Source organism: Hylobates moloch, unplaced genomic scaffold (genome assembly GCF_009828535.3).
Source record: "Hylobates moloch isolate HMO894 unplaced genomic scaffold, HMol_V3 SCAFFOLD_6, whole genome shotgun sequence".
NCBI classification, from domain to species: Eukaryota; Metazoa; Chordata; class Mammalia; order Primates; family Hylobatidae; genus Hylobates; species Hylobates moloch.
In genome coordinates, this window is record NW_026652281.1 from 153,759,616 (window position 1) to 153,772,067 (window position 12,452).

The following is a 12,452-nucleotide window of genomic DNA, read 5'->3' on the forward strand; positions in this document are numbered from 1 at the left end:
ACCTTCAGCCTCCCGCACTCGCGCTGGAGGCCCCCGGGCACTAAGTGACTGAACCTTTCGGGGCCTCAGCTCCCTCATCTCTGCCGCCTGCGCGAAGACAGCCGCAGGGACAAGCGCGCTTGTCCTCCCCCACCCTTGCCGGGCCAGCCTTGGGGGAGGTGTGCATCAATGGGTCCCGAGGGTAGCTGCACAGGGCCAGCCTGCCCCCGACTCAGTGGGCAATGAGTAACCAGCTCCGCGGCCGGGGTGCTCTTTGGACGGAGAGGGACAAAGGGCCCTGTGTGCACTGCGGGTTACTGATTTACCGCCCCCTCCACCCTCTGCCGCCCGGCGGACGCCCAGGTCTTCTGTGCCGGGAGGGGCAGTCCCCGCAGCCCCTCGCCGCTCGCCCCCTGGCGGCTGGGAGCGCAGCCCGGGCCCACAAGGGTTCCGGCTCACCTCGAGCCTGCGTGACTCCGCGCCCAGCACAGGGCCCTGCTCACCTGGCTCCTCCTCACCTGGCTCCTCCGCCGCTTCACTCCCAGCTCCGGCCGGCCGCGACCCCTGCACGCAGCAGGTTCCGCAGACAGCCCGAGCGCTCCTCCGCCAGGAGCAAGGAATGTACCCGCGACGGCGGCGTGGCCGCGGGCGGCCCACCTCCTGCCCCGCCCCGCCCCTCGGGCCCGCCCCCTCCTGCTCGGGCCCGCCCCTCCTTCCACGCCCCCCCCGGGCCCGCCCACCTCCTGCCACACCCCCTCGGGCCCGCCCCGCCTGGACCAGCTCGAGCCGGAGAGAGGTGTGGCCAAGATCCCCGCCCACCTGGAGAGCCCCGCCCCCGACCCAGTCGGCCCACTCCCGGGACCCCGCCCCAGCCTATACACACACCCCTACACGCAACCCCCTATACACACCCCATTCAGGCTCCGCCTCTTTCGCCCCACCCAGGCCCCAGGCCAGGCTTCTAAATTCTAGTCTACTACCCAGCTCTACTCCTTGCTTTTCACCCCTCAGGGAATGCCTGGCTCCCATGTCTTCTGCGCAGTACGGTGCAGCGGATAGGAGAACCCCTTCTTTCTGCTCCCTCATTTGTTCCCTGCGCAACCTGCGGAGTGATACTTACAACCCAAATCTGACTGTGTCAGCCACTCCCTTAAATTTTCCTATAGCTTCCCATAGCTCTTTATACATTGATTATTGCCATGACCCACGCCTCCTGGCTCCCACCCTGCTACTCCTGGGCAGTTTCACGTACCATTCCCTCTTCCTGGAATGCCCCTTGGTCTGGTTAATTTCATATTATTCTCAGCTCATTTCCTTCAGGAAGCTCTCTGGACTTGCAAGCTCCTCTTAGATGACTTCTCTACTGTGAGGATGTTGAAAGAAACAGAGTGAAGTGGTTCAGAGCACAGACTACAGGGCTGGACGTCATAGGCCCAGCTCTCAGCACCATCACACAAGGCCTCTGTCTTCACTGTCCTTTCAGTAAAACAGGCAAATGACAGTCTCCCCCTCAAGAGGTTGGTGCAAAAAGTAGACATGTTAGCAGTATGTGTAAGCCTGGCATGCAGCGCTTGCTTTGTAATACTAGCTGTAATTATTTAGGACCTGTTATTTCTTCAGCACACTTGCCAGAATTGTAACTGAACAGTTAATTATGTAAATAGCTGTGGAATGGCCAGGCACAATGACGGGTGCCTGTAGTTCTAGCTACTAGGAGACTGAGGTAGGAGGACAGCTTGAATTCAGGAGTTTGAGGCCAGCCCTGGCAACATAGTTGCCCTGTCTCTATTTTTCAGTAGAGGAACTGTGCCCTCAGACCTCACCATTAGAGTTCAAGTGTCTGGCATACAGTAGGTGCTCCCAGATAGCTCCGTGCCCACCTGGCTCATGTTTGCCTCACCTGTAAGCACTTCTCTCCTGAGCATCTAGACTGTGGCCAAACTAGGAGGCCACGCAGCCTCTGATCTCTGCCCATCCCTCACCTGAATCTCAAGCCTTCTCCTTCTCTTAAGGCACCTTGAGAAGAAGGGAAATGGGCTGGGTGCACCTGTGGTCCCAGCTACTCGGGAGGCTGAGGCCAGAGGATTGCTTGAGCCCAGGAAGTCAAGGCAGCAGTGAGCCATGATCGCTCCACGGCATTGTAGCCTGGGCGACAGTCTATGGAGTGAGACCCCGTCCGAGGCTCAGGTCCTGGTTGTCCCCTCTAGCTAGTGTAGACCCTGCCTTAAGAAGCAAATTCCTTTCTCATTGTTATGCAGACAAGTCTAGTTCTTTCCACTCTCACTCCCAAAGGGATGGTGGCATATCTTTGCATAACTGTCAGGCCCATTAAAGAGACTTAAAATTGTTTTTTTCTTTTTCTTCTTAAGCGAAAGAATGGTCTCCCCCCAAAGATAAATCAGAAAATAATTGGGGCCAGGCATGGTGGCGCATGCCTATAATCCCAGCACTGTGGGAGGCTGAGTTGGGAGAATCGCTTGAACTCAGGAGTTCGAGGCCAGCCTGGGCAACATAGCGAGATCTCGTCTCTATTAAAAATATATATTAGGCTGGGCACGGTGGCTCACGCCTGTAATCTCAGCACTTTGAGAGGCTTAGGTCGGTGGATCACGAGGTCAGGAGTTCAAGACCAACCTAACAAGATGGTGAAATCCCGTCTCTACTAAAAATACAAAAAAATTAGCCAGGCATGGTGGCAGGCACCTGTAATCTCAGCTACTAGGGAGGCTGAGGCAGAGAATTGCTTGAACCCAGGAGGTGGAGGTTGCAGTGAGCCGAGATCGTGCCATTGCACTCCAGCCTGGGCGACAGAGTGAGACTCTGTCTCCAAAAAAAAAATATATATATATATATGTATATTATAATTTTTTTTTTTTTAAATTGGTTATCTTTTAAGAACAATTTGTCCCAGTTCCCTTCTCTTGAGTCCTGCCTTGCTGGAGCTCCCAGGATAGATGAGGCTCCTGGCCCTGGGAGCTGCCTGTCCAGAGGGGACCTTGCCAGACCTCCCGGACTGCTGGAGGGGTTCAGCTCCCTGCCTCTGGCCCTCTGCTGGCTCCCCTTGTGAATGTGGTTGTGGGGGGGAGCAGGGTGAGCCGCCAGCTGGAGCTGGACCCCACATGGCTTTCATTCACCTTCTCGGGCATTTCCGGAGTTTACCGGAGCCAAAGGCAAACTAAAACTTTTCATAGCTCAGGTCTTGCAACCTCCTTGTCTCCTGAGATGCACAAATCCCTCAGACCGGCAACCCTCTGATGTCCCTAGGATATGTTCCCCATATCCCTTGTCTGCCTCCTCTCCCCGCACTCATAACCTTTCACACTGAACCTCGGCAGAGGCTGATGCTCCCTCACAAAGTCATTCACTCGTTCACTCATTCATTTGAATGATTATTTATTGAAGGTTCATTATGTGGCATCCACTGTTTTAAATCCTGGGGATAAAGCCCCGAATTGGACTCTTCTTTTCTTTTCTTTTCTTTTCGAGACAGAGTCTTGCTCTGTTGTCCAGGCTGGAATGCAGTGGTGTGATCTCAGCTCACTGCAACCTCTGCCTCCCGGGTTCAAGTGATTCTCCTGCCTCAGCCTCCTGAGTAGCTGGGATTACAAATGTGTGCTACTACACCTGGCTAATTTTTATATTTTTAGTAGAGATAAGGTTTCACCATATTGGCCAGGCTAGTCTCAAACTCCTGACCTCAAGTGATCTGCCCATGTCAGCCTCCTCAAATGCTGAGATTACAGATGTGAGCCACCTCACCTGGCCTGGACCCTACTTCTGCCCTTCAAGGGGCTGCTGACATTGTAGTGGGGACAGACAGATAAGTAATCAGTTACAGCCTGGGAGATAAGCTGAGCCAGTCAGGGAGGGCACCGAAGCCTTTCACACTGTGTCCCACTCTCTTGTTGACACGCAATCTTTCACCAGTCACATTTGCAGTCTCTTTCTCAAAGATATTCAGACACGACTGAGCACAGTGGCTCACGCCTGTAATCCCAGCACTTTGGGAGGCCGAGGTGGGCAGATCACTTGAGGTCAGGAGTTCGAGACCAGCCTGGCCAACATGGTAAAACCCCATCTCTACTAAAAATACAAAAATTGGCCAGGCATGGTGGCGCACGCCTGTAATCCCAGCTACTGGGGAGGCCGAGGCAGAAGAATTGCTTGAATTCGGGAGGCAGAGGTTGCATTGAACCAAGATCACGCACTGCACTCTAGCCTGGGAAACAGAGCAAGACCCTGTCTCAAAAAAAAAAAAAAAAAAAATACATTCAGACACACACACACACACACACACACACACACACACACACACACACACACACACACTCTTGCTTAGCAGAGGCAAGAGCCTGTCATCCTAAGATCCTGCTGTTAACCTGCCTCTGCCTCAGTTTCTCCACCCAGAAAACAGTCATGCTCCAGCTTCTTCTTCTTCTTCTTCTTTTTTTTTTTTTTTTGTGGAGATGGAGTCTCGCTCTATTGCCCAGGCTGGAGTGCAGTGGCGTGATCTTGGCTCACTGCAACCTCCCCCTCCCAGGCTCAAGCAATTCTCCTGCCTCTCCTGCCTCAGCCTTCCTAGTAGCCGGGACTACAGGTGCCTGCCACCACGCCCAGCTAATTTTTGTATTTTTTTTTTTTTTTTTTTTTTGAGACGGAGTCTCGCTCTCTCACCCAGGCTGGAGTGCAGTGGCGCGATCTCGGCTCACTGCAAGCTCCGCCTCCCGGGTTCACGCCATTCTCCTGCCTCAGCCTCTCCGAGTAGCTGGGACTACAGGCGCCCGCCACCACGCCCGGCTAATTTTTTGTATTTTTAGTAGAGACGGGGTTTCACCTTGGTCTCGATCTCCTGACCTCGTGATCCACCCGCCTCGGCCTCCCAAAGTGCTAGGATTACAAGCGTGAGCCACCGCGCCCGGCCAATTTTTGTATTTTTGTAGAAACGGGATTTCACCATGTTGGCCAGGCTGGTCTTGATCTCCTGACCTCAGGTGATCCACCCGTCTCGGCCTCCCAAAGTGCTGGGATTACAGGCGTGAGCAATGGCTCCTGGCTGCTCCAGCTTCTTTCTTCCTAGGAGTGTTGGGGGAAATGAACGCGTTTCCGTTCCTGAGCTCCTGACTCTTCAGCTCCCGTTACGTGCCAGGCATCATGCTGGGTGTTGGACATGGGTTATATCCTTTCATTCTTCCACCAGGCCAAATGGCATAGGAATCCTTAGCTCTGATTTGTAGGTGAGGAAACAAGCTCAGGGAGATGGAATTACTTCTTTGAGGTCATCTGGCAAGTGAATTGCAGGACTTGAACCCCTGTCTTCCGGGGCAAAGATGGAGAGCTCGAGATAACTCTCCAGAGAGGGACCATTGATGCTACTGCATCAGATGCTTTCTGTCTCCATCCTTAACTGTGGCCCGAGAAGGTGCAGATTCACCTGAAGGTGAGTGTGTTGGGGAGGGAGGTGTGGGGGCTGGGACTGAGCACTGCACTCCTTGACCTTTTAGCCAGCAGTCCTGAGGAGACACCCGGCCCCAGGCAGGGGTTTGCAGACTCTGTGCCTCAAGAATGCTGGGCTGGGCCAGGAGGGTCTCCTGAGGCCAGGTCCTACCCCCCACCTGCCTGGGGGCAGAGTCGTCGGGGGGTAGAGGGCAGACGTTGCCTGGTGCCAACGATGTTGCTCTTGGATGGCAGCCGGGCCCAGGGAACACTGGGGCTCTTGTGCAGAAGGGCTGCCACTACAGCCAGCCCGGCCCCTGCCCAGGCCCCACTCCAGCCTGGGCCTGGCCCTAACTCTGGGCCCAGTCTTGTTCTTTTTTTTTTCCCCCCAAGATGGAGTCCTACTCTGTCACCCAGGATGGAGTGCAGTGGTGCAATCTCGGCTCACTGCAACTTCCACCTGCCGGGTTCAAGCACTTTTCCTGCTTCAGCCTCCCGAGTAGCTGGGATTACAGGCATGCACCACAATGCCCAGCTGACTTTTATATTTTTTAGTAAAGACAAAAATCGCCATCTTGGCCAGACTGGTCTCAAACTCCTGACCTCAGGTGATCTGCCCACTTCGGCCTGCCAAAGTGCTGGGATTACAGGCGTGAGCCACTGCACCCGACCCGTCTTGTTCTTTCTTCATTTATTTTACATTATTATTTTTTTTGGGTGATGAAGTTTCGCTCTTATTGCCCAGGCTGGAGTACAGTGGCGTGATCTCGGCTCACTGCAACCTCCGCCTCCTGGGTTCAAGCAATTCTCCTGCCTCAGCCTCCCGAGTAGCTGGGATTATGGGCATGCACCACCACGCCTCGCTAATTTTTGTATTTTTAGTCGAGACAGGGTTTCATCATGTTGGCCAGGCTGGTCTCGAACTCATGACCTCAGGTGATCCACCCGCCTCGGCCTCCCAAAGTGCTGGGATTACAGCCATGAGCCATTCTGCCTGGCCTCTTTCTTCATTTATTCTTCCTTCCTTCCTTCCTCCCTCTTCCTCTTCCTCTTCCTCTTCCTCCCCCCTTCCTCTTCCTCCCCCTCCCCCTCCTTTTCTTTCCTCCTTCCTTCCTCTTCCTCTTATTTTTCCTCCTTCTCTTCTTTGTCCTCTTCTTTTTTTTTTTTTTTTAAACAAGTTTTATTTTGAGAACATTTTAAAATACAGAAAAAGTGCACAGGGTCATACCATACCCGGCTGCTCAGAATTGACAATTGTTCATTACCATTTTTTTAAGTTGAAACAGGGTCTCACTATGTTGCCCAGGCTGGTCCTGACCTCCTGGGCTCAAGCAATCTGTCTACCTCAGCCTCCAAAAGTGCGGGGAGTCCAGGCGTGAGCCACCGCAGCTGGCCTATTTTACCATTCTTTTCCAACCCTTTTCTACCTTGGCTTCTTCACAGGCTCCAGGGAGGTCTAGCTTGGCTGGTCAAAACGGAGGTGACATTGACAGCAAGTGAGTGATTAAAGGTTGGGTGTCAGAGTTGGACAGATCTGGGTTTGTTTTGGAGACAGAGTCTTACTCTGTCGCTCAGGCTGGAATGCAGTGGCATGATCTAGGCTCACTGCAACCACCACCTCCTGGGTTCAAGCGCTTCTCCTGCCTCAGCCACCTGAGTAGCTGGGATTACAGGCGCGTGCCACCACGCCCAGCTAATTTTTGTATTTTTAGTAGATACGGGGTTTTGCCATTGTTGGCCAGGCTTGAACTCCTGGCCACAAGAGACCTGCTGGCCTCAGTCTCCCAAAGGGCTGGGATTACAGGTGTGAGCCACCTTGCCCAGTGACAGATCTGGGTTTGAGTCCCAAAACTCTTTGTGGTCACGGACAAATCACTTAACCTCAAGCCTGTTTCATCTTCTGTGAAATGGGAATAATACATCTTCCGTGAGGACTCAGTGTGATAATGTATGTCAAGCACAATGCCAGTGCCTGGCACATACCCCTTGCTCATGGAAGAGTAGCCAATATAAATATTTGCAGCTATGGGCCTGGGACCCACCCAAAAGCATGGGCAACACCCTCCTGTGACCGAGAGGGAGGGACTGTGAGAATGACCCCTCCTCGGCCCTCATTTCTCCTCATTTCCCACCCGTCCTCAATTCTGGGTACTTCTGTCTCCAGTTTATACTCTGAAGACAGCAGGGCTGTGAGTTGCAGGTTGCCCAGGGCATTTTTGTGGAGGCAGAGAGTTTAGAACTGATGACAGCTTGGGAGAGCTCTGGGGAGGCTTCCAAACCAAAGTGGATGGAGGGGAACTGGGGAGGAGGGATCTGAGTGAGGTTAGTCCTGGCTTCTCAGAGTCTCAGTAGCACCCCCGGTCCCCTTATTCACTGGTCCTGGATACTCTAGACCTGTGGCCTGGCTTGCTAGGACAGGGGCTTTCAGGCTTTGCCAGACTCAGCTCTCTCTAGACTTGGGCCTACAAGCCTCACACGCACTGGGCATGCACATTTGTTTGGAGGAGGACCGACAGCTGGGAAGTGGCAGAGGCTGGGCTGGAAGGGTGAGAGGGTTGGTGGTCTCCAGGGAAGCAGGAAATAAACTCGTGCCCTTCTGTACTTTCCCCGGTGCCCTCCTGGACCAGGTAGGGTTTTGTTGGGGTGTGAATAACAGAAAACCTAAGTGACCAGGGCTTAAATGAAACAGTGTATCCATCTCTCACTTAGCCCCACGTCTAGAGGTGGGTGTAGGTTGGTCTGAAGTCAGGGTCGAAGACTCGTCTGTTCTCCAGGTTTTCCTCTCATGGTCGCAAGATGGTGGCTTCAGCTGCTGCCATCACATTTGTGCGGAGGCAGGAGGAAGGAAGAAGTTCCAGAGAGTTGAGTTTCCACACAGCAACTCCCAGTTTCATTTCTTTGGCCAGACTGTGACATGGTCACCCCTAGCTGCAAAGGAAGCCAGAAGTATATGCATTTTGCTGAACCCCTTGCTTCCCCTAATAAAACCAGGGGCTATCAAAAAGAAGCAGTGACTGGTTCCCAAAATGACTTTTTTTTTTTTTTTTTGAGTCTCACTCTGTCGCCCAGGCTGCAGTGCAGTGGCATGATCTTGGCTCACTGCAACCTCCGCCTCCCAGGTTCAAGCAAATCTCCTGCCTCACCCTCCTGAGTAGCTGGGATTACAGGTGTAAGCCACCACGCCTGGCTAATTTTTGTGTTTTTAGTAGAGACGGGGTTTCACCATGTTGGCCAGACTGGTCTCAAACTCCTGACCTCAGGTGATCCACCTGCCTCAGCCTCTCAAAGTGCTAGGATTACAGGCGTGAGCCACCGTGCCTGGCCCCAAAATGACTTCTTTAAACTACGCATTTAACCAAATCACTGCTCAGCTTTTATTTTTCTTAAATCATTTATTTATTTATTTATTTATTTGAGACAGAGTCTCATGCCCAGGCTGGAGTGCAGTGGCGCGATCTAGGCTCACTGCAACCTGTCTCCCGGGTTCAAACGATTCTCCTGCCTCAGCCTTCCAAGTACCTGGGATTACAGGCATGTGCCACCACGTGTGGCTAATTTTTGTGTTTTTAGTAGAGATGGGGTTTCACCATGTTGGCCAGGCTGGTCTCGAATTCCTGGCCTCAAGTGATCCTCCTGCCTTGGCCTCCCAAAGTGCTGGGATTACAGACACGAGCTACTATGCCCGGCCAGCTTATTTTTATTAGAGACAGGGTCTTGTTACATTGCCAGATAGGATTTCAACTGCTAGGCTCACAGGATCCTCCTGCCTCAGCCTCCCCATTAGCCGGGACTCCAGGCATGTGCCACTGTGCTGCCACTCCTCACCCTTAACTACTTTCCCCCCACCACCCATTGGCATCCCCAGCTCCTCAGCCTGACATTCAGGGCCCTCCAGGACTGGCCTCTGCTGCTCTCTGCTGTCCCATCTCCAGTCTCCCCCAAGACACCTGCTCTGTTTCGCAGCTGCAGTGAGCTCCAGGTAGAGCCTCTGAACGTGCCTGAGTGGCTGACACCGTGGCGGCATCTTTGCTCATGCTGCCTTTGTTGCTGAGTATTCTTCCTCTGGCCTGCCTATCTGTCCTCCCCGCTTTCCAGCCATTCTACCAGATACCTGCCATTCAGCTTTCTGGACTCCTCCCAGGCATTCCCTTGTCTTTTCTTTTCTTTTCTTTTTTTTTTTTTTTTTGAGATGGAGTCTTGCTCTGTTGCCCAGTCTGGAGTGCAGTGGCACAATCTCGGCTCACCGCAACCTCCACCTCCCGGGTTCAAGCAATTCTCCTGCCTCAGCCACCCGAGTAGTTGGGATTACAGGCACGCACCACCACGCCCAGCTAATTTTTGTATTTTTAGTAGAGATGCGATTTCCCCATCTTGACCAGGCTGGGCTCGAGCTCCTGACCTCAGGTGATCCACCTGCCTTGGCCTCCCAAAGTGCTCACAGGCATGAGCCACCGTGCCCGGCCAGGCATTCCTTTTTCTTTCAGATCCCTCCTGGCCACCCTAAACTGGACATCAAAACCCTTTTCCTCTCTCTGGTAACGATCCCTCAAACTTTTCTTGATGTCCTGGTCCTCCCCTACTAGCAGTCCATGGGGGATTGGATGAAACCAACACTCATCCTTGGCATTTGTGGTGGACATGTGACCCAGACCTGGCTAAGGAGAATATTCCATCTCCCAGGCCATTGTGATTAAGTCAGAGATGAGCATGTGACCATGGGAAGGCCAATGGGAGCCAGTCTAGGTCTTTTATTGGAATGAATAGGAAACCAACTCTCTGAGAAGCTGAGCTGTGAATAGGGATGCCTAGAGTTGCTTGGGAGAGCTTCTCTGTGAATGACAGCAATAAAGGAAACAAGAAGGCCAAGAGCTGGAGTGCACCTGGATCAAGCCATGCCTGAAGCCATTTCTTCTTTGAACATTTCACTATGTGAACCAAATAATTTTTTCTTTGGCTAATCCTTTTTCTTAAACCCTTTATAAAAAAAAGGCTCCTTCTAAGTAGAAAACCCTTCCTTTGTGTCTCCACTCTCCTCTGTTGGCTCTTTGGCCATAGTACTCATCTGTTTACATGGCAGCAAATTCATCCTGTTTTCACTGCTATTTCTTTAAAACCTTTTAATAAATTTCCATGGCTTTTAGGAAAAAGACCTGTATTAGTTATCCATTGCTTCATAACACATTACTTTTAAACTTAATGACTTTACATAACAAATATTTGGCTGTTGGTGTTAAAGAAAAAATTATTCAAAGATACTTGTTTTTATTTTTATTTACTTATTTTTCTTGAGAGTTTCACTCTGTCGCCCAAGCTGGAGTACAGTGGCACAATCTTGGCTCACCGCAACCTCTGCCTCCTGGGTTCAAGCAATTCTCCAGCCTCAGCCTCCCAAGTAGCTGGGATTACAGGCGCCTGTCACCATGCCCAGCTAATTTTTGTATTTTTAATAGAGACAGGGTTTCACCATATTGGCCAGGATGGTCTCAAACTCCTGACCTCAAATGATCCACCCACCTCAGCCTCCCAAACTGCTGGGATTACAGGCGTGAGCCCCCACGCCTGGCTCAACGATACTTATTAAAGCACAGTAAAGAAAACTTTATTCAGGACCATTGAGATAGTCACAGGGACCACTGCAATGGGATCTTGCACAGGAAGAGAGAGATTGGGCTCCATTCTGAATACAGCATAGGCGAGTGGGAATTCTGAGCCAAGGAGCAGAGTGGGGAGCAGTGAATGGAAAATGACTAAGAGGAAACATCGGGGGTAAGGGGATTCTGTCCAAACTGACCCAACAGGATTCTTGCTTAAGACAGGCCCATCAGCCATCACCTGGGGGATGGTGGAGGAGGAGGAATCTGATCAGATATCGAAGATGGGCAGCAGTTCTTGCTAAACTAGACTTAGCAGGTTCTTTGCTAAAACTAGATTTTACAAGGAAGTACACAGATGGACCTAGGAGAAGGCTCAGAAGCCTGACTAAAATTTGGCCAAAGAATCTTTGTCATTGGTAGAAGGCCTACATTTCTCTCAATAAGAGCCTCTTGATAGGGCTGCTTGAGTGTTCCCACAACACGTTAGCTGGTTTCCCTCAGAGCTGGTGATCCAAGAGAGAAATATGGAAGCTGTAATGTAATGTATAACTTACCCTCAGACATCAGATTCTAGTCACTTCTGTCTTATTCTATTAGTTAAAAGTGAGTCACAGCCAGGCACAGTGGCTCACGCCTATAATCCCAGCACTTCGGGAGGCCGAGCAAGGAGGATTCCTTGAGCCTAGGAGTTTGAGACCAGCCTGGGCAACGGAGTGAGACCCTAATAAAAAATATTAGCCAGCCGGGCGTGGTGGCTCATGCCTGTAATCCCAGCACTTTGGGAGGTTGAGGCAGTCAATCGCCTGAGGTCAGGAGTTCGAGATCAGCCTGGTCAACCTGGTGAAACCCTGTATCTACTAAAAGTACAAAAATTAGCTGGGCGTGGCGGCGGGTGCCTGTAATTCCGGCTAATTTGGAGGCTGAGACAGGAGAATCATTTGAACCTGGCAGGCAGAGTTTGCAGTGAGCCGAGATTGCACCACTGCACTCTAGCCTGGGCGACAAGAGAGAAACTCCGTCTCAAAAAATAAAGAAGAAAAAAATTAGCAGGCACAGTGATGCATGCCTGTAGTTCCAGCTACTCGGGAGGCTGAGGTGGGAGGACTGCTTGAGCCCAGGAGATCGAGGCTGCAGTGACCTATGATTGTGCCATGCACTCCAGCCTGGGGGACAGAGCGAGACCTTGAATCAATCAATCAGTAAGTAAAGTGAATTGCTACTTACAACCCATATTAGGGGATATAGGGTAGAAATTAAACTTGACCTATTGAAGGGAGGGGTATTATAAAATGTAGATTTTTTTTGTTTGTTTTTTGAGACAGAGTCTTGCTCTGTTGCCCAGGCTGGAGTACAGTGTTACTTATCTCGGCTCACTGCAACCTCTGCCTCCTGGGATCAAGCCATTTTCCTGCCTCAGCCTCACGAGTAGCTGGGGTGACAGGCACC

At 51.8% G+C, this 12,452-nt stretch overlaps 1 protein-coding gene across 2 annotated transcripts in view; it reads right to left on the minus strand.

The window, feature by feature from the left end:
- Positions 1-6,553: 6,553 nt before the first annotated feature.
- Positions 6,554-12,452, minus strand: part of ZNF346 (zinc finger protein 346) — a 68,173-nt gene continuing 62,274 nt past the window's right edge. Inside the window, exon 5 of one of the 2 annotated variants that reach the window (XM_058440182.1) lies at positions 6,554-8,340. In XM_058440182.1, the coding sequence (XP_058296165.1) occupies positions 8,218-8,340 (123 nt within the window). In that variant the 3' untranslated portion in view covers positions 6,554-8,217. The remainder of the gene's footprint in view (positions 8,341-12,452) is intronic. The other variant, XM_032158729.2, reaches the window with a different exon arrangement.